Raw genomic sequence first — 22,963 nt, forward strand, 5'->3', positions numbered from 1 at the left:
ATTAAAAATTTAACACTAATAGAGGGCAGTGCTAGACGAGTAAAGCTATTTTGTGAGAGAGGTAAGTATCTATACAGAAATACATTTTCAGTGTAGGAAAATGCTATCTTTAAGGAAGTATATATATATATATATATATATATGTCAAAGATTTCTTTTCTTTTTCACCAGAGGCGAAATTGAAAATAGAATGTGTGACACAGAGGCCTAATGCATTTTTGATTGGCTGTACCCTCTGCTGTGGACTGCAGTTTTGCTTATTCAATGCTCATCAGTGCAGCTTAGGTCAGAAAATCAAACAAATACCATTAGGCCTCTTACAAAGGGGAAGTGCATATAATATCTATGGGGTTTTGAGTGAAGTAAAATGGACTCAAAACGTCATAGTTTCAGGAAGTGTTCAATGGCTTCTTGCCCAAAATTGTTTAAATTCTATATGTTTATTTTAAAAAAGAAGTTTTTACATTCTACATCAAATATGTAGTTAAGGTCAACAAACTGACCATGTACATAAATGTCAATTTTACTTGCAGACAGAAATTTGAAAGTCAGTAGTTTTTATGGAGATTTTTAATACTATAAATTTTCATCAATAGCAGCAAGTGGAGCTTGCAACAGTGATGGATGGATTTATGAGAACTCTTGTTAAACTTTGCACAGGAGATAGTGGAGATAGTCATCTGGTAGACATTCTTCAAATGATTGGTGAGTATGACTTTTCAACAGCTCTTCCTGCTGAGTCAAATACTTGGTAGACATTCCTCAGATAACTTATAGGTATAACATCCGTTCATTAAATCTTCTACCTGTATCAGAAATGTGTGGTAAAAATTCTTAAGATAACTGTCAAGTGTAATTACTTTTCACTCTACTCATTGTGTGAAACATGTGGTACACGTTGTTCAAGTTAATAATTTAGAAACTCTTTTCAGTGTGTCAGATATGTAGTGAGTGTGTGTGTGTGTGTGTGTATATATATATATATATATATTTTTTTCAGAAATTGATATTTGTAATGATTTAGCTAGCACTTGCATCTTTCAAATAATTGTCAAATGTAATAATTTAATAACTTCTCTCAGAATTGCAAACCTTTGGTACACATTCTTCAGGTAATACATTGTGCAGAATAATTAAACAATCATTGGAACTTGTGTTATAATTGTGATCAAGCAAAACCAATGTTATAAAATAATATAAATAACTACCTTTCAGTTAATTGTTATGTAAATTGCTGTTGATCAGTCATGTGATCTTAAATTAGCTGATTATTCAATCAGGTTATGCTTGTAAGTTACCATCTGGTAAATATGGCTTTACATCTTTATAGTTCATAACATTTCACTTCAACAAGGAGTATGATCACTATGAACAGTGAAGGAAGCCTGGCACCAGTGTTGCATGCATAAAATAAATATCAGTAAAGTCCTTAGTTATCCTTGGCATTATTTTGGAAGACCTATTTTCTGGACATCTTTAGTGTCTGGTTCATTCGACAGAATCTTATGGATCTCCTAAGAGCAACCTTTATGTGCCTTGATAGGATTGAAGTCCAATGAGTGGAAGCCACTCCATTTGATCAATTTCTTTTTCACAAGAAATGTGGTGATCAGTTTAGCATGATTGGGAAGGGGGGGGGGTCGTCATTGCCCATTAATCTGAAATCAAAGCCAATTGATCCTGGAAGCCCTAGTATGTGTGACATTAGTGATACAGTTCTAATGAATGTAGAGGTTGGGAGTTTACTGACACTTATTCCTGTTCATATCATACTTCTACCACCACGTGTTATGTTCCTATATGAAAATATGGGTGAATCCAGTTTTGTTTCAGATTTTCTCCAAACAGGTATAGGCCTGTTATCTGGCCACAGGGCAAAGCTTGACTCAAGTAGAAAAATAATATTGCTACATACGTTGTTGGTCTATTGGATGTCTTCTTGGCACCACTGCAGGTGAGCTCTTTGTGCCTTACTATGAATGATATTCATCTTGCATACAGGCTCCACATTAATAAAACAAACAAAGGTCTTTTCTTCTAGGGTCTAGCCTTGGTTCATGAACAATTTGGATAGTCTAAACTCTGTGATTCAATTCAGAACAACAGTATAGGCTTAATAAGCAGTAATTTGTCTTTCAACTCACATGCCTAATTTTTGTATCAATGAACTGAGATAGGTGATTCACAGTTTTGTCTTTTCATAGTTGTAATGCTAGAATTTATGATGATCTCTTAATTGTTTTGAAAAGTGCAGTTACATGCAGCTTCCTTTCCTGTGTCAGTTATCTGCTGGCTTTTCATAAGTATATTGAGTATGATAACTGTTCAGTACCTTTCCCCACTGTGAGAATCATTTGATGGAATATCATAAGAAAGTTAATAAGGGTAACTGTTGGAGTTTCACCTGTTGTTCCCCTTGAGGTGGATTCCTGTACGTGGTGAGGGGACCTCCCAGGGAAGTTCTTTATTTTCAGTTTACCTCTTCTTGGATCTGAACATCCACCCATGTGTTTGCCATGCATGGCGACCCATGAAGGGGAGAAAAGGATCCTAGTGGTTGAGTGTTGTCTGGGGCACTGCAACACTCCACTTTGGCTGGTCCTGTTGGACTTAGGTCAATTGAGTACAGGTGTTGTAGACATTGTGTCTGATGCTGGTGTTTGAGTATAGTGCTCACGAAACCTGGAATTGCTGCAGTGTCCTTGTTTGGCATTGTAGTACATCCCCTCGTAGGACCCCATGGTGGGTGGGGTCAGTGGGCACTGAATCTTTCTCCTTTCATTATGGATCCCCAAAGTCTTCAAAAAAATATAATAGTAAAAAAACAGCTAATTGGTAAATGACCATGTCTTGAAGACTCTGATAGCAATCTTCAACCCATTCTGAAACTGTACCTCGTTTTTTGATCTTACATTCCTTGTCAGACAAACCTTTGGGGCAAATGTCTCCATTTTTTATTCAAAAGGGATTAGAGGGGCTTGCTGGCTCTCCAAAGTCAGTTAAGAAGCTACGTTCTGGAGACATCTTGGTGGAAACATCTACACCAAAACACAGTGAATTCCTCCTGAACTCAATGGCCATTGTGGATATACCCATTGAGGTCACTCCCCATGCTACTTTGAATTCCTCGTGAGGAGTTATTGGTGAAAGGGATTTGAAGAACATCCCCAAGGAAGAGATCTTCACTGGTTTCTTCATCCAAGGACTTTCTGCAGTGTTACGTAAAGAAGGAATGTTGCTTACCAATGTTCTTATTTTGACATTTACATCGCCACATTCACCTGCCGCTGTCTAGGCAGGTAATCTGAACTGTAAGGTATGGTTATATATTCCCAACCCTCTCAGATTTTTCCAGTGTCAGTAGTTCAGTCATTTGAAAGCATCTTGTTGTGGTGGCAAAGACCTTGATTCTTACAAGTGTGAACTGGACCCTCATTGAATTAATTGTAGGGGTTCCCACCCCTCTTACCATCATTCTTGCCCTAAATGGGTGGAGGACAAAGAGATACAGCATTTAAAAACTGTTAACAATGTTTCTTACCTCGAGGCTCAAAAGTTATTGTCTCCTACTCCATCTCGGACATATGCTGCTGCACTACGCTCCACTGTTACAGTGGGAGTGCAGAAAGATGAGTGTGAACTGGACTCTCACTGCATTAATTGTAGTGGTTTTCACCCCTCTTACTATCATTCTTGCCCTAAATGGGTAGAGGAGAGAGAGGTACAGTATTAAAAAACTGTTAACAACATTTCTTACTCTGAGGCTCGGAAGTTACTGTCCCCTACTCCATCTCGGCCATATGCTGCTGCACTATGCTCTACTGCTACAGTGGGAGTGCAGAAGGACCTTTCTGTGCCTCTGTCAGTGTCTTTTTTGCATCATGTGAAGAGTCTTTTTGCCCTCAGTGGATAACTGAGTTGGCAAGTCCTATCTCTGTAACCAACATTCCTTCCAGTGACTGTCCACCTTTTTTGGCCCTGGCTTTCAGTATCTTCTTGGGTCCATCTTCTTTGGCCCTGAGATGCAGAATGATTATTCGTTCAGGCCCTCTGTCGCTGAAATCTAAATCTAATGACAGAGATCTGTCCATAGATCTCCTTCTAGTAAAGAAAAATGGCATGGTCATAAACAGAAGGGTTTTCCACCTAGTTCTCCTCCACCTAAGTAAAAATTGCTAATTTGATACAGTGGAACTGTCGATGTTTTCATTCTAATCTATATTACATTAAGGCCTTGATTGATTTCTATCATCCCATGTGTCTTTCCTTACAGTAAAAATTCCTGAAACCTGCCGATACAGTCACATGTTGGCAGTTTTCGTTATACTGGAATGACAGGTTGTGTGATAGATGAGCGCATGGAGGGGTGGCACTGCTTGTACACCAGCATGTGCCCACATTGTTGGTGTCACTCAATACACTCTTGGAGGTCATAGCCATCCGTGTTTCCTTGGGTTGTACCATCAATCTTTGTTCTCTCTACCTGTCTCCTGGAGAGACTTATGATCAATCAGACATTGATGCTCTCATTGAACAGTTGTTGTCTCCCCTTTCAATCCTGGGAGACGTTAATGGACACAATTCCCTCTGGGGTGGTGCCAATATTGATGGGAGGGGTTATTCTATAGAGCGTATGCTCTCGGATCACAACCTTTCTCCCTTCAGTACTGGTTCTTATACTTTTACTGCCATAGATCTATCTGTCTGCTCCCCCTTCACTTTTCTCTTGTTTCTTTTGAAGAGTTGACAGTAATGATTTTCCTATCATTTTAGGGGAGATTGATCATGGTCGATGCCACTCGACCCGAGTACCACAGTGGAAATTGGACCAGGCCGGCTGGCTCTCTTTCACCTCTCTCTCGGATCTTGATCCTGGTGTTGTTAGTCTTCCATCCATTAACGACTGTGTAAAGGCAGTAACTGATTGCTTCATTCAAGCAGCTGTTCATTCTATACCTAAACCTTGACACGTTTCCCACAGTATCCTTGTCTAGGGTAATCTTCAGCCTGCCAGCAGGCATGGAAGGCTCAGAAACAGACCTGGGACACTTTTCACGGGTTCCCACTTTTTCCAACTGCATCGCTTTCTAGTGGGCTTGTTACACATGTTAGGCAGGTCAGATGTCAAAGCCAAAAGGAATCTTGGATTAAATTTACTACTAGCATCTCTTTTTACCACCAGTTCCAAAGTCATAAAGGATAAGATTCAGAAGTTCAATGGGAGGTATTCTCCCAATCCCTTTTCCATCTTTCTCTCCAATGGTCAGGAAGTTGCTGATGTACAGATCATCGCCAATACTCTTGTGTGAGAGTTTTTCTCATGCATCCAGCATTTCTGTTTCTTCTTCCGCCTTCTTGGACATCAAGTCTCAGGCAGAGATATCACCTCTTTTTTTTCGGGCTGATCATCTCTATGACTATAATCGCCCCAATACATTGGTGGAACTCAAACTTGCTCTCCATCGGTCTGGCAGTACATTGGTCAGACCTGTTGATGTTCACTATGAGATGCTATGCCATTTCTCTCCTGCCTCTCTTGCTATTCTTCTTCTTGTTTTTACCTGGATCTAGCAGGAGAGCATTTTTCCTGGTGCTTGGCACCAGGCTGTTGTCCTTCTTTTCTCTAAGCCTAGGAAAGATCCCAAGATTCCTTCTAATTATCATCCAATTGTTTTGACTAGCTGTCTCTGTAAGGCCTTAGAAAGCATGGTTAATGCTTGTCTTGCTGAGCCACAACAAAAAATGGCAGAGCCCATTGAGTCACCTGATTTTGAAACATTCGTATAAATAGGAATAGAAGAATGGCTTGAAAGATGTTCAGCAAAGAGAATACGGTACTTCCAATTGGGAGTATCTGTCTTCCTCAGATGACTCAAGGAAAGGTCACATTCGGGGATGGTAATAAGCCATGGTGGAATGGGCTGATCATTGGGGACAACAGCATCATCCAATGCCAGACCCAATTCAGCCAGTTGTGCCTGGATACAAAGGCCAAAGGTAGGAATTGCAGACTATCTGTTCTGAAAGAGCACATCACACTGACAAAGAAAGACACAATCCCACATGCTGTGGTAAGGATCAAAGCAAGGTAGCATACAGCAGAGAAAGTTGGAAATGGTGGAGATGAAGGGGAGGTTCAAGGAATCAATTGGTTGCTCACAGAATTCTATGTTCACTGCCAAGTTGTATGCCATTTCTCTTGCCCTTCTCAGTGGAATGCATAACTATGCCACAAAGTATTGATTATATTCGGCTCTCAAAAAGTATGAAAATGTATCCGTATGTCTGTCATTGTCAACGTACATCGACCATTTTACTAGGACTATGAGGAATAATAATCTGTATACGTCTACCAAGTTTCATCAAAATCCAATCATTTTTGACTGAGTTATAGAGCAAAAGTAGTGTGAAAAAAATTGGTCCCAATGTCAAAAGATTGGGATTTTTATTATTTTGTGACCTTGCTATGACTTTGACCCTCCAAAACCTAATCACTTTTAACTTTTGTCCATTCAGCCATTTTTGAGAAATCTTGCTGACAAACAAACACACAAGGGTGTAAACATAACCTCCATCATCTTTGGTGGTGGAGGTAACAATTGGTGGTATGTTATAGACAGTACTTGATAACAGTTTCTCCTACTTTTTACTGTATCTATTTAATGCCATAATAAAAACAATACTAATATAAATGTAGTTTAATTTGTTTGACATTGTAATAATTTGTTTTGTTAATTTTGAGGTATACACATAAACTTTTATGGGTTGTATTGCTATAAATGTGTTATGTACTCCACTCAAATACTTGGTAAGCAAAGCTAGTGGTTAGTTAAAGCTATGATTATATCATATTACTAGAGTTATTTGATATTTATATCTAAAACTCACTTAACCATTGAAAACCATGAGTTAGTAATGATTTTACTGGTAGTTACTAGTAAAAACTTTATTGTTGTAAAGGGATTAGCCAAAATACATGTCATTAAACATTTTAATTTATTTTTTAATTGCTGTGATTCCATGAGTGATAGGAATATCTTTGTTAATGTCAGTGATTACTTTTAATTCACCGGAACAAGTGCATTTCAGTGAAATAAACATAAATTTAAATGTGGGTACATTCTTCATGTATAACTATTACTGTAATGTCTAACAGCCAGAAGTAAGTAAAATAGTGCTTAAGCAACATAGTGGTAATTCAAGGGTTAACATAGAACTCACTTATCTGCTCTCCATAAAAAAAAAAAAATGTTTCAGGATTTAGTATTTGAATGAATGAGTGCAGTTCTTTGTTGCAAATTGATTGAAAGAGATAAGAGGTGATTAAGTCTTGAATAGAAGTATAATTCTTTATTGCTGGTAAAAATAAATTGAAGAGTAGCTGCTCATTAGAGTGGACTTTTGCATTGATATGTGCTGGTGCATGATGATGTCATCATGTGACAAAAGACCTTTACCAATAGGAGGGTGACACATCCTCCTTGTGCAATAACTCCACCTATACACTTGCACTCATGATAACATCATTTTTCTCCTCAGCATTGAACAAATGTGTTCAGAATTTCTTGTCTGGGTTCAATTTAATGAGATTTGCATGGGTCTGTCGATTCCCCCAGTTGGTATATTCATCTCTAGATGTGGATACTCATAGGCTATTTCACACATATTTGCATTCAGTTCGTCACCTAACTCATTCTCTTACTTCCCATATTTGCCAGCCTTTGGACGGGATCCTCCAATTGGGCATGTGGACAATTCCACATGCATTTGTCTCTCATTATCTATACCATGTGGCTGTTTTGTCTCCAGCTGGATTTTGACTTCCACTCTGATTGTCATTCTTCAATCAACCCACCATCTTTGAGAAGAGTAAGTACATTTTCGTTTTTAGCCCCCTTTACATTTATTAGGATCCTGTCAGGTGGCTGGTGTTGTCTCCCAGAGTATGCTTATTTCCCAAAATCTACATCGAGCCCGAATAACGTAAAGCACCCAAGCCATCTGCCCTTGCTCTACTAGTGCCCACTTAGAGATGGGGGTGTTCTGTTAAACCACTTGAGGTATATGTACTTACTCAATTGTCCAATCCAGACTGTACCAATTTCATTGACTATCATGGAAAAAGCCAGCACTAGAGAAATGTTCTGCTCACTTCTTTGGCTCATGCTTGCCAGCTTTTGAAAAATAAGGTTTCATGGTCACCATTGCACTGTTTCCAATAAAACTTTTCTGGCTGGTGCTCTGATGGGGATCCATGCACTTTTCTGAGCCCCCCCTCCCCCGTATGAATTCTCACCCCTTTTCTTCATGTGGAACACATGAGACTCTTGCCACTTAACAGTTTCTAGCTGCTGGAGCAGTGGATCCTGGAGAATTCTCACTAGTTGGGCTTAGCACAATATGGTGGGAAGTGGGGGTGGTGGTTACACTGTGAGTGTAGTACATGTCACCCCTAAATAAAACTTACCGCAAAACTAATTTGCTCTCCTGCAGCCAGATCCTGTTCAGTAGAGTTAGGTACAGTCTGACCATCCCTAACCACACTACACATATTGGCTTGCCAACTGCTTGTGTGCAAGTGCTCAGACAGTTGTGTTCTCATTCCACTCATCCCTGTGACAATAAGGCTCATCTGCTTATTCTCCCTTACGTTCTGGGTGAAGAGCATACCCTGGTTGAGACGAGGTGTGGTCTCCTGCATGTGGCATGTGTCCCTGTGGAGCCCTTACCATTGGTTGTTAAACTCCATGGGCTTCCTTTTGGTGCCTTCCCAAAGGAGCTCATGTAGGTAAGCTTTTGCACTGGCCCCTCCACAATTTCAACATGGGATTTAAGTATTTCTTTGTGAGGAGGTGAGTTATTATCTCAGAAGTTAATGATTATAAATGTATTTCCAGTTGGTACACTCTCTCTCATCCTCCCCACTTCCAGTGCAAATTGTTTTGTCTTGCCTCATCAAAAAATGAAGTTATCACAAGTGCAAGTGTATAGGTGGAGTTACTGTGTGTGAAGGTTATGCTGCTGTCCTATTGGTGGGCTTTTGTTGCATGATGATGTTATACACCAGTACAATTGATGTTAAACACATAAATTTAGGTGGAAATTACCTCAAGGCTAGTGGCATGCAAATCTCAATAGCAGATGTATGAGGAAGTTAGCATTTCTTCATGTGGACGTATCCATTGGAAATACATTTTTAGATGAGGAAATTATTAACATTAATACATCCAATATGTAACATCTAAAACAAACTTCTGTGTATTGGTTTGCAGTTTGATAATTATGATATATTTTAGTAGTTTCATCTGCATTATGTGATATATGGTTTGGGCTATAGCATCCTCCCACTAAAATTAACCGGTAGTCATAGGGTTAACATAGATTAAAATGTAGGGTTATTTTGAGATGGGAGAAGAATTTTTTTTGTATAAAATCTCTCTTATTAGAAGTTCAGTTTCATAATTAGCTGTTGAGGGGATTTAAAGTTCAAGAGAGGAAATGGATATCCAGTTTCTGTATTATGTTGGTAGACAGTAGAGTTAGTAACTTCCAGTTTTGATTTATATATCCACATGTTCAAGTGCTTATACTTTATGATGGCATATAGTTTCACCACTACAAGAGGCCTTATAGTATCTGTGCATGTATAAGTAGGTGAGACATGAACATTGGGCAAGCGGTACATGATCTTTGTTGTGAAAACAAGTTTTTAATCACTCCCTATAACAGTCCTGGGTAGCTCTAAAGTTGGAAAAGTGGAAACACAGGTGATGCTTCTGGTTTATATATCCAAATGTATGTATAAAAAATTAGACTTTTGGACATGAACCATATTTTATTTTTGTTTTCTTGGCAACATTTCAAGAAAACACTTTTTCAAGCCAGAATGTTGGTTAATGACAAACTATTGCAGAATGTTCTGATTGAAATGCCATTGCATGAGAAATTTTACACACGATAGAAAATTGAGACTAAACCATAGTAATGACACCGTAACAAAGCAGAAGAGAAAAGTGACAAGGTATTGATTAAAACTAAAGAAATATATATATAAAATTTACGAAAAACAATTGGTATAAAAGAAATGAAAAATAATATAAGAATATCTTGAAATTTTTAAAGAAAACATTAAAAGAAACGATGAATAAAATATATTCTTTTAAATTTATAAAAAGCTGTACTATTCATTAGTACCAAAAAGACTTATACAACCTAATTAAGAAATTATTTCTTATATTTTTTCTAGATTCCGATTTTTTTTATTGGTGTTTGAGGGAGAATGCTCAATAGAATGACAAGCTTTGTTTAAGTGCAGAGCCACAGGCTTATCTTGATCTTTAACCAAAATGCTACATAAGTGCTCATGTGTGTGTTCAGTGAATGTATGGTTGATTTCTCCGTGCTAAGTTTTGTCTCACTTGTCACAAATAATACAAAATATTAAACATTTAGACTTACAGGTGAAATGGCTATTAACAGAATTGGCTGACTTAAGGTCGTTGACAAATGCTCTTATAAAACCAAATGATAATACAACTGACATATTTAAGAGATTTTTGCTATCATTTTCTTTGGGTTCCATCTCAAATCTCTTCTCAGCTAAACTAATGTCTCCTGTCAATGTTACAAAATCTTAAGGTCTCTTCTTTCCCACTAAATAGGGAATTTTTTACCCTGATACTTTTTTACATGTATGAAGAAATTCCGAAGTGGTGAAGGATTTCCCTGATCCAACAGCCTGCAGGATGGTTAAAGGAAATTTCTATTAGAAATACTTTATATATATATATGTATACAAGAACATTTTAATACATATGTGTGTGTGGTTTAGTTTCTTAGTTTCTGTTCTGTACCAGTTTTTATGACTTATGTAATATATATGTGTTATTGGTTCTATATTGTATACTTTGATCTGCACAGTATAGCACCTAATCACAAGTACAGTGGTTTTTGGGTTTAGAAATGTGTGCAAATCAGTTTTTGAGTAAACTATTATATGAATTTTGCTTTGTGTACCAGATTATTAAAACTATGTAAGATCTGCTTTGAGTAGAAGTCTGTGATTAATATGATTCATGTTGCTCATCTTTCAGAAACTTTTCAAGACCTTTTGAGCCACAAAGATGCATTGTCTGTTCGAAAAGTGTTCAAGGATTTCCACCATTCCAGAGTTCTTGTGGACTTGTTGTTGGACATGAAGGTAGTGCATTGCAGCTGATCTATTGTGTAAAGTTCCTACTGTTATACTGTATAAAGTATAAAAACAAAAATGAAATATACAAGTAGATGAATCAAATCAGTGCTTGAAAAATAATGTATATAAACCTAATACCGATAAACCTGCAGTGAAATAACAAAAAGAAAAATATGAAATCTTCTCAAAGACTTGTGTTCATTTGATAGTTGTTGTTGACCTGGATATGAATGTAATGCATTGTAGCTGGTTTTTTATTTATCTTTCTCATTATTATACTTCATAAAGTATAAAAACAAAAGTAAAGTACACCACTAAATATAATAGATCAGTGTTTGAAAAATAATGTATATAAACTTAATATCTATATACCTCCAGTGGAGAAAAAAAAATAATATATATATATATATGTGTGTGTGTGTGTGTTTCTTTTCTGTCAATATGAGTTTTCTTTAATCTATCACAGTGAATTTTATTTCTAATCCTTGTATTTTGTGGTAGTCTTTTTTTATGTTAACACCTTTTGAAAAAGTTGTCATTTGTTAACATTTCTGTTATGAAAGATTTTTTAAATAAGCTTAGTTATATATTATTTAGTGGAAAGTAATATTAATAGTAGTGGTATTGTTTTTTTAATAATGTAAGACAATTTTATTTTATTTTCATATACTTTCAACATATTAGAGAAGACCAGCTTAATGACAATAGTTGGAAGTTCTTAACTCCATTAGGTCCTAATTACAATTAGCTTAGACTTATGGTTTTGATTGCTAGAACACATTATTGTTTAAAGAAAAATGCTCAGCAGATTGTTGTGTTGGTTGTAGAAATTGTTATTGTGAATGTGTATTACTTTAACCATTGTTATTGTTTAATTTCTGAATTATGTTTGAAAGATAGGTACATAATAGTAGTATGGCAGTATGACACAGCAGTTACATGTGGCCTATAGAAAATATATTATACAGGTAGAAAACCCAGCTTCCTAATCTATTAGTTAAACTACAGGCTGTTTAATAGGACATGAAGTACATATCTGTCTGTTACGCTGTACTACAGACTTATCACACAGGTTACAGACACAAATTGATAAATTGATTATAATTTACAAATTCAACTAAGATTCAAAAGTTTGAATGCAACAAGCTGTTTATGAAATGCAGATATATTATTTATCTTGCAGTTAACATGTAGCTAAAACAGTGGTTGTTTTGAAGTTGAATATTTACTGTTTAATCTATCTAGGGTGTATCACTGAAAAATGAAAAGGCTTTGGTTAGAAGTAGCAAAAAAATATAGGTACACACTTTTTTGGCCAAGTAGTGTATGAAGAACACTAATTGTAATGTTTTTACTTCTCGGTGATTCTACTGTCCAAATATATGAATGATTGGTGGAAATGTACCCACATGATGTCTGTTGAATTACTACACTTAATATGTAATATACTAAATTCTAAAGAACAAGTCATATAAATAGCACAATAAGTTACATATTAACTTTGTTAACTGTAGTTATTCACCGTGATTTAATGTACTATGAAAAGCCAGATCATGATGTTTACTATTATAAGTTAATTTTTTAATAGTATTGTAGCTTTTTTGCTTTGGTTTGTTGTATCGTAAAAGTATGGAAATACTTATGTTGTTTTTTTATACTGTAGTTAATGCTGTGTTTTAAAGTATAGAAATGAGTAGTATTCTGTCACAGGTTGATTATTTTATACTATTAGTTTTCTCTGTGGTTTATCATTAAAAGGTGGAAATATGCTATTAAAAAGTTAATTTTTTCTTTCTTTAACACTCTCAAAGCTCACAGGATCTAATCGACAAAAGTTGGCTGCAGCAGTAGTTAATACACTTACGATATTTGTGGCTTGTGGAACAAGACACAAGGTTAGTGTTTTGTTTATAAAATCAAAAGAAGCCATTGAGTAAGGCCAATAATCAGAAATAAATGTAGCATATGTTGTTCATAAATTAAAGAAAGCAAACAAAAGCAGACACTGTCCTTACTGTTTTTAGTTTAAGGAATGTAAGCAGAATTAAACTTAGTGTTCTTTGTTTAAAAACGTTTGTCAGACATGTGGTTAGTGTGTATTCTTCATGTTTTAAGAAGGTAAGTAAAAAGCATGGTTATCATTGTTTCAGATTTAAAATAAACATACTTTTTCATCCTTTTTTTTGAGGGGTGGTGGATAAAATAGGAATTATGACATGCTAAGAGAAAATGTGTCGTGTTGGTCACACTAGTGGAAATTCAGGTTTTTTTTTAAATTGCCTTGTATAATTAATATAAATGTGTGTAAAAGATACAGGGTCATCAAGCTGTTGTGGACATTGGAAAAAACCTAATCTGTTGATTTAGATAGCAGAATAATTTTATTTAAACATCTTTCACACAAAAAAGACATTCTATTAAGGGATATAAAGTTTTTTAATATACTACAAAATATTGCAATACTGTGTTAAAAAGTCACTTCCAATGTGTCTTTTCTAACAGTAAGACTGTTCATTATGGCCATCACAGTGGCAATTTGCAAGTAAGATTGTGAACTGCTTTACAGATAATGGTGAATTTCTTGAGCATCCATTTTAATTCTACATTACTACGCAATAGATGATATTGCATCACAACAAGACGTTCAATTATTTATTGGATACATTTGTAGAAATAAACCTTGGATTTATCGAATATTCTAATATTATCAATATAAATGTTTGATATTACTGTAAAATATTGTATTTTTAAGCATTGGAAACACTGTCTTCGTGGTATTTGTTGCAGTTTGTGATTACAATGTGAATTTTGTAACATTATAAACTCTAACATAAAATACCTGTGCTCCAATGTAGGGATTAAAGGCTCCCTTGTGATTCACAGAGACCTCAGTATATCAATCAAGTCCACCATTATCTCCATTTACTTCTATAGCTACCCTGAGGGGGTCTATACCCAAAAGCATACCCCATTAGGAAACCTGCCTGTGGTATCTGAGCATATGTCACATTTGGTCATGCTAGTTTGTGAGTATGGTGTGAACATGGCTTCGAACATGATGCCCTTAAAACACTGAGAGAAACCAGGAACACAAAATATGATGCAAGAGTTGAGTTCAGCAACCCTGAAAACCTACTCCTAGATTCCCATCATGCCTGGGTGTCCTTTCGGGCACATTTTAGACCCCATAAATACACTCTTGGTATGACAAATAAATTTACAAGCACACAGTATGTCTGTGAATTAATATTGGATTCATGCTTAATATTGGTTGTTCCATAGTATTTTAAATATTTTGAAATCTTCCATCATGTTAACATACAAGTAGTATGTTCTGATATAAATTTTAGACTTTTTTTATATAGTCAAAATTTGTTTGATATGACTGTATGATACTCATTTTTAATTATTATTTTATATTTTACATGGAATTTTTTTTGCAAATTTCTCTTCTCAGTCTTGTTTGTAATATGCTGAACTAAAGTTCAATGATGATACAGTTTAGGTATTTACATTTGATAATGAAAAGATAATTGGAATTCCTACTATGATGTGTATTGTAGGATAGCAATTATATATAAGCAAAATTTTAATTAGTTTACTGTAATTATTTTCTTAGAGTGTTTTGAATTGCATGAACTATAATGACAGCGGTTATGGAAAGATACATGAAATACAGATGTTTTATATATTTATATCCTAGTTTCTGTAGCTTTTTATAGGGGAATATTTTGCTTAATGGTTTTTATTACTTTAGTATCACTTCTTAGAGGCTGTAGGATTTGAAAAACTGTTTACCAACTTAGAAGCTCTAGGAGAACCTTCTCAAGCCCTTCTAGAAGCCCTATTTAGTCTTGTAAGTACCAGTTTAAAGTTAAGAAACTTTAAACAGGTTATTATTGTTGTTGTTTTTATAGTGTTCTAACAATGTTCATAATTTAATGTATTTTCCAATTATAATTAACTAACATATATCCTAAGTACAAAGTTTATCTTCTAGTCAAATATTTGAAAGCTGACAAGGTGTCTTAAAAGTTTTTACCCTTTGTCGATAATTGGGTTAAATTGCACATGTCACAACCTTTTTGCAGAGTTACATTCAAAATGTAATTAAACAACTTTGTTTTCAGTGTATGTTGAAATATTTGGCATCAAAATGTTGTTTATAACTCATATCATAATATTGTACTAAATGTAATTCTGCAGGATTCCCAAAAGTGTTCTGTTTCAAGAGTAAATAAAACCAAAATTAAGAATAACAAATGTTTTTATTTCTTGCTTTTGAAATTCATATGTCATGCTGTGTTGCAGCTTACAGAATGCATAATTCTACTCTTGATTCATGTACAAATTACAATGTTAAGCATCCCTTATGTGACATCATTTTAATGTCTACTGATTAACTTACTGACAACACATAGCATCCAGTCTTCTTGCTTTACTGAGATATAAACCAGAAAGTGAAACCCATGTGTTACGCCCTCCTATCACATCCTGTCTTTCGAAAAATGTCAGTAATTCTCTCTAATTTTTGCTGTTGGATTATTTATAACCAAAAGAAAGAGAAAAGTTTGATTTAGTGAATTCCCTATAAGGCCACCTAATTCTGACAACATTTTGTTTATTATTCTACAATTTCATTGTTTGCAGTCGCTGAGATAACCTCAGCCAGCCAACAGAATTAGTTTAACATACTTATAGCTTAGCTAGAAAGTGAGTTAAATTATAATAGTTTTAGGACATTATAATTTTTATGCTTGTTAATATTTCATTTTGTAAATTTCATATTTGAAATAAATAAAATTATGTACTACCAACAGCTATACTGAAAAAATAAGATTGACTTTGTATAAGACCTACATATAAGTATTGAATTTTTTTATTTTGTATACTTTTCACTTATTGTTAAAAAAAGTAACTAAAAATAAAAATTAAAAACATTAGGTGAGATAAGAAAATTTAAATGGAAAAACTAAATAACAAAAAATTACTCTTGAAAGCATGCACACATTTTCAGCACATCATGATTGTAATTTGACTATTTACTGTTCATTTAGCGATACCTGAAGAAGGGCATTGCCCGAAATGTTGTATCCACAACAGTATATATATATATATATATCTATAGTTAACTCCTTGGTGGTTTGACCTACAACATTTTTTTTGTTTTCATCTCTTTCAACATCCACCACACATAATTTCCTACACATTTAATTTGACTATGTTTGCTGATAGCTCGATCTTTTGTTTATATAAAGCTGCCCTGCTATGATAAATTGTTTATGCCGTACTCCAAGTGCAGTTGTAAACCAATAAATATAAATCACTGAGAGATTTGAAAAGTAATAGTGTTAGCTGTAAAAATAAATAGTATTTAATTGGCTGTTACAATATGCAGTCATTCTAGGAAGAAAAAAGGGGTAATTTAGATTTGTTTTATGTTTTTCAACTTATAATTTTACCCTATTTTGCTCATTTTGCTACAGTTAATGCTAGTGTAGAGAAAGTAATAGATAAAATATGAAGATTTATTGAAAAAACTTTTGATATTAATTTAGGAGGTTCTAGAGGTTGTGCAAATGAAATATGAAAACTGTAAGATGAAAACAGTATTTTTATTACTAACATGAATAGCACAATTGCCTTTTATTCAGACTGTACCTGGCATGGCCTGGTGGTTAGGGCACTTTACTTGCAATCTGAGGTTGGCAGTTTCAAATCCCATCCAACATATGATTGCCCTTTCAGCTGTGGGGCCATTATAAAGTGACAGTCAATCCAATTATATCTTGGTAAAGAGTAACCCAAGAGTTGGCAGTGGGTGCAGCTGACTAGCTGCTTACCCTCTGGTTTATAACATCAAAATTAGTGATGGCTAGTGCATATAGCCTGGAATAGCTTTGCATGAAATGCAGAACAAGGTACTAAGACTGACTCAATGAAAGCTTTATAAATTCACAGACAAATTTTCAGTAAAGGGACTTTATCAAAAAAATTTTTTTTTGTACAACACAACAGACTTGTAATGTTACTAAAAGCTTATCAGATTTCATAAAGAAACACTTAATAAATTCAAACTTATAATATGTATAGTTTCATGGTCATATGGTGATTACAAAGTTGGTCAAAATGACCAAGCACTATACAAAATGTTAAGCAGTTGGTAAACAGCTGAGTTGAGCTGTTCATGCAAAAGAAATTTACTTATTACCAAACTGAGGCCAGACTTTTATTGTTGGCCACATTTGATATCTTGAAATAATTTAAATGCACATGATATCTAGTGACGCTCAAAAGAAGCAAGTTCTTACACAATTATAAAATGTAACTTTGTTCTTGTCTTATAGATTAATTCCAAAACTATGACATTTTACTACGTTATGATTCCAAAGTCATGTAAGTGGGCATGCATATATCAAAAATGGGAGCAAAATTTAAATGAATACAAAAATAATGTCATTTTGGTTGTTAATTTACTCTTTCTTAAGATGTTTCCAATCACTTATTCTGTGGTAATCAGGTACAATGATATGCAACAGGTCAGTCTATAGTATCTACAAAATGCAGATTCCAGAAATGTTATGCAAAGAATAAATTGATCATGGATGACAGAAGGATAAACATAAGTACATAAGTGAAACAAATGTTTATTGACAATAGTGTGTGGTGTAGTTTACTGACTGACTAGCTTCACACTTTCCATTTTGACCTCAGTTTGCTGCTTTGGTGATGAGATTTTCTGAATGCCTGTGCAGACATGACACGAAATCAAGACCAGAGAGCAAAAATACAAACTGGTGTGAATATCTCACTTTTAAGTGGAACAAAAGCCTTAGTGTGGTATCCCACAATATATTAGGTAACATATAATTCTAAACTATACCAAGCCAGTTTATAACCTTAATGTGGTAACCCACAACATGTTAGGTAACATATAATTCTAAACTATTCTAAGCCAGTTTATAGCCTTAATGTGGTAACCCACAAATCATTTGGTAACATACTTCAATCTACATACAAATCTAAACCCTCCTAAGCCAGTTTACATAGGTTTTTATCACTTGTTTGAGTAGGTTATATTTGTATAAAGGACATACAGAAACATATGTAATAGCTTGAGACTTGCATCGTATAATTTTTATCTGTGTAAAATGGTTAGCATATATTTATGACCTTTTGATACATTAAGTAGTTAATAGTGTTTTTTACTTGATAATGATTATTGATTAACTGTTTTGTATGCAACAGTGATCTTTTAGCTTTACAGGATTAGTTTTTATTTTAGTTTATAGTGACTGGCAAGTAATAATTATACACAGTTATTTTAAAGTTCATTGACTTATCTTAATTTCCATAATTCAAAAACTAATCAGCAGAGAACAAAAATCAACATGAGTGAGATCTAGAGACCATGCTGGTCATGTGTATGGAAAACCTCTGCTGGTTACTTTAACCCTCTCACCATAGGCATCTTTTACTGCACATGTCACAAGGTTTTTAGTGAGTTGCATTCAAAATTTCATTAAACTACTTTTTGTTCATGTTATACCAATTAGTATAGCATAAAGTCATAACTAATAACCCATATTTTAACAGTATACAAGTTTTAACTTTTTAATTTTATAAGATAATATTTTAAAAAATCCTTAATTTCCTCTAGTGTGAGAAATGTGACATGTTTTCTCTAGGCATCCCTCCTCTTCTCTAATTTATTTACTATCCCTTCAAAAAGTATGAAATTTAAATTAAAATACTCATTATAATTTGTCATTTTTCAGGCAAAGCATAAATTTCATAGCCTTCAATGTTGTCTGGTTACAGAGCCATAAAATAGAAAATCAGACCCCTCTTGCCACACCCACCTGTCATATCCTCTCTTTCATGATTTTTCAACAGTTCTCTTTAAAAAAATACTATATATTCACAGACAAATCATTAGGAAAAAATACTTCAATAGAAATCAGATTTTTTGTTTATAAATGTTAGTAGCATCAAAACTATAATAAGTACAAGGTGGTCACATGGTTGGTCAATCTGACCAATCCTGTATTGAGAGAGTTAAAGCATGTCCCAGCAATGTCTTGTCAGTCTGTGTAATTTTTGATGGAGCCCCATCTTACTCAAAGACATTTTCTCTCAAAACTCTTTTTATCTGAAGTTTAGAAATGATAAGCATTCATAAGCTTCATTGCTGGGCACTTCTTTCTGTTCAGCCACTTTCCTATCAACTTACTTTAATTTTGCACTATTGTTATTTCCGTGTCTTTATTAATGCTTTTGAGAACAGTTCTAATGTTCAGAGATAAACTGCCAGGAATTATTTCGAATGGGAGAATAAACCCTGCTGTGTTTGTTACCGTAATTATACCGTCACTGGTATGCAAGTTGACCTATAGTGCCTTTTGTTGAGAAATATCTTTGACTCTGGAATCATCTTTTCCATCGTATCTTTAGTTGAGCTACCAAATGTTACAGCTGTTTGTTAATAGTTATTTGAAATATGGATGTAAGAATAGACCATTTAACTTTGTAATAACACTTTGTATTCATTTTTGCCACATTGATGAGTCTTCTGTTTTTATTGTTTTTCTGACAGAGCACTGAAAGTTCCCCCAGGTCTAGTGAGGTGTCCATCAGGAATGCTCAGGTTATGTGTGCAATTATTAGATGGCTTCCAAGTATTAGCTCCTGGGACCTTCAGGCTTGGACAGTAGACCAAATTCTGAAAATCTGTCATTCGAACATCCACAGCAACGTTTCTTGCTTTCAGGCTCATCTTTCTAGTGTAATTCTTTCTGTTTTAGAAAATGAAAAGATGTTAGGGGGAAAAACTGTAGGTAAGTATATTTTTTCTCTAATGGTATGCACATTCTGTTGTTAGTACTTTTGTGTGAATATTCATCATAACATTTTAATTAGTTTTCAAAGTTTGTAATATATTTTGAAGAGCTGAAACCATATTTAGAAATTAACACAAATCTATGAAATATTCTTTATTTAAATTGAATATAACATGGCACATGTAATTTGTTACACTGTCAGCCCTTGAAAAAAAAAGTGTATGTTGAAACATCAAGATTAAATAAAGTATTTGTCTGTAGGTGTATTTTAAATAATAGTCATTATTTTCCAGTATTCTTGATAACAATTATATGTCACAATTAAAAATATAACTTATGAATTTAGCAGTTTCTTTGTTTTTAATTTTAGTGTAGGTTTGTTAACTGCTGTGTTTTTGTTAATTTAAATTTTTACTATATACATAATCTTTGTTACAGTCACAGTTAAAGTATAGCTAATGATTAAGCATTGCTTGTGAAGAGCCTGGACACAAAGTGGCACTTCTATATATAATGTGGTTAAAAGCTTAAAAGCAACAAATTACAAAGTTTGTTAAAAATTAAAATAAAACATCCTTATTAAAAAAAATCAAACATTTGTTAATTCACTTTTTTTTTATTTAATTGTCAACAATTTGTTGTTGTTCAAATTTTACTATTGTAAAATATCACATATTCTTTTATATTTACTGTTTTTTTTGGAAATATTTCCAAATCAAATATATAGCTGAGTATAAGAAACTTAAAGAAGTTCATGTCCTTTAAAGTTATACTAACCAACGAGATTCCAACCAAGATATGAATTTTTTTTCTCAAGGACTTCCAAAAAATTAATTTTTTTTTTGTTCATGTTAAAACAAAATAATTTTGTGTACTAAGGGTATACAAATTGAATGATCACATTTATTTGATATTTTTTGAAAGAAAAACTTATGAAAAGTATTTTAAGAATTAACACCTAGCAACATGATTCTGCTGAAATTACATAGTTTATAGTATTTTAGTCTTCCAAGCATAAAACATACATGCTCAGATATTGGACAACCAAGGTTTTATCTAAGTTTTCAACATAAACTCCATTTTATGAAAAGTAACACTAATTTTGGGCAAAATTGCATGTAAGGCAAGTCATCTGGAAACATATCACAGTTTTTTAAACTTAAGTACTTTATTCGTGTTTCAATTAAGAAAAAATTATATCAAATTGAAGAAAAATTTATGATTAATGATTTAATGAAAACCTCATTTAATACAGACTCATATTTTGACCAAGAAGAAAGCCTTTATACGGTTAAACACCTAAATAAAAATAAATCAGTCTGATAAGAAAACTTCAACCCTGAAGTGCTGGTGCAATGGTGCTAAAGCTTGAGTTATTGACAGTTTTTTTGTAGGACATAGAACTTAGTAATTTTTATAAAAAGTTTTGTTTTTATGTTGTCACACATTTTTTTATTTAAGAACTTGAAAAAGAAACATTACAATTAGAAATAATATGTTTTACTGGTCCTGCTGCACACAATTAATAATATATTTATTTGTTCTTTTGTTGAAAAGCAAAATTTTATTTATCTTTTTATTTAATCTATCACTATTTCAAATTTTGAACATATTCAAGCCCCTGTCTTTCTGGTCTTTTTGTAGGTTGTTTACTTAAACTCCTTGGAAATTTAGGATCTCATTCCATGACACTTAAGGAACTGAAGCAGCTCATTCTGTTGTTAAGGCCTGACACTGAAAACATGCAGGTAAACATAAACCAGAGATATATTGTAGTACTTCTTTCTCTGTTATGTGTCAGGAGAGTTTGAAATCATGCAGTTAATGTATTTATCTCTGTTGGATTTATTGATTAAAACATGCAGGATTAATCTATATCAGAATCATTTAACTGTGTCTTTAATCATATGTGCTGGTTATACATAAAATTGTTTAACATCGTTTTCATACAGTGTTGAGTGTGTTATATGAAAATGATTTTGAATATACAAATCAGCAAGTCATGTGACTTCCACTGATATAAAGTTGTGGTGGAATGTATCAGAACTACATTTTGACACTATTTGACACTTTGTAGGTAGTATGATGCCAATGAAAATTGATTTTATTTGGAAGGGTATGTGACAGCCATTTCTGATGCATAATATTCACACACTCAGTTCATAAAGATGTGTTAAGATTGGGATTTTGAATTTCCAAGATGGAAATATCAGTTATACTTAATTGCATTGGAAAACAAATGAATAAAGATTAACTTGGAGTACCAGGACTACCCAGAAAGAGACCTACAACTATTCATACCCCAGCCTTGGTAAGCAAAATGCTGTCTTATAACAGGTGAGAATCCATGAACACCATTGTCTGTGGCAAAAGCTATCCACATGTGCCAGCCAACGTTACACAACATCATCAAGAAAGATCCCTGACTGGAAAAGTTACACAAGTTACGTGTACACAGATTGATTCTATGGCATGTATGTTCAACTGTCACATAATCCAAGGAACTGAAGAATGAACTTGGTATTCATACTATTCTATACTGGTCATTTGAACCAGATGTAGTACCTATGGATTTCTGTGTGGCCAAACCTTTGAAATTGGTGCTGGGAAACTATTTTCTTAGTACACTAGATGGAAAGCAAGCAAGGAGAAGTGGTGTGCTTTGGATATCACAGGCTCGTCGTGGAGCCTTTTTCAATAGAAATTAAGCTGTAGGGCTATTGTCAAAATGCATGGTCATCAAACAAAGCATGACCAGCTGTGGTGAGACTCCAAAATTGTTTTGATATAATATATTCAACCTCTGTAATTTTAGAAACAGAGGATCTAATAAAAGTATTTTATGTGGCACTGTAATTTAATGTGTATGTTTTCATTATGAAGAAAATAAAATGTGTTTTCAGTAATGAACAGGAGAATAATTCTGAGT

General features: G+C 34.0%; 1 protein-coding gene across 1 annotated transcript in view; it reads left to right on the plus strand.

The window, feature by feature from the left end:
* Positions 1–22,963, plus strand: part of LOC106469228 (neurobeachin-like protein 1) — a gene marked incomplete at its 3' end in the record, with an annotated part of 92,016 nt that overhangs the window by 3,485 nt on the left and 65,568 nt on the right. Inside the window, exons 2-7 of the mRNA XM_022397681.1 lie at positions 597–705; positions 11,094–11,200; positions 13,006–13,089; positions 14,952–15,050; positions 19,791–20,031; positions 21,679–21,782. Coding sequence (XP_022253389.1) covers positions 621–705; positions 11,094–11,200; positions 13,006–13,089; positions 14,952–15,050; positions 19,791–20,031; positions 21,679–21,782 — 720 coding nt within the window. The remainder of the gene's footprint in view (positions 1–596; positions 706–11,093; positions 11,201–13,005; positions 13,090–14,951; positions 15,051–19,790; positions 20,032–21,678; positions 21,783–22,963) is intronic.

Source organism: Limulus polyphemus, unplaced genomic scaffold (assembly GCF_000517525.1).
Source record: "Limulus polyphemus unplaced genomic scaffold, Limulus_polyphemus-2.1.2 Scaffold3365, whole genome shotgun sequence".
NCBI classification, from domain to species: Eukaryota; Metazoa; Arthropoda; class Merostomata; order Xiphosura; family Limulidae; genus Limulus; species Limulus polyphemus.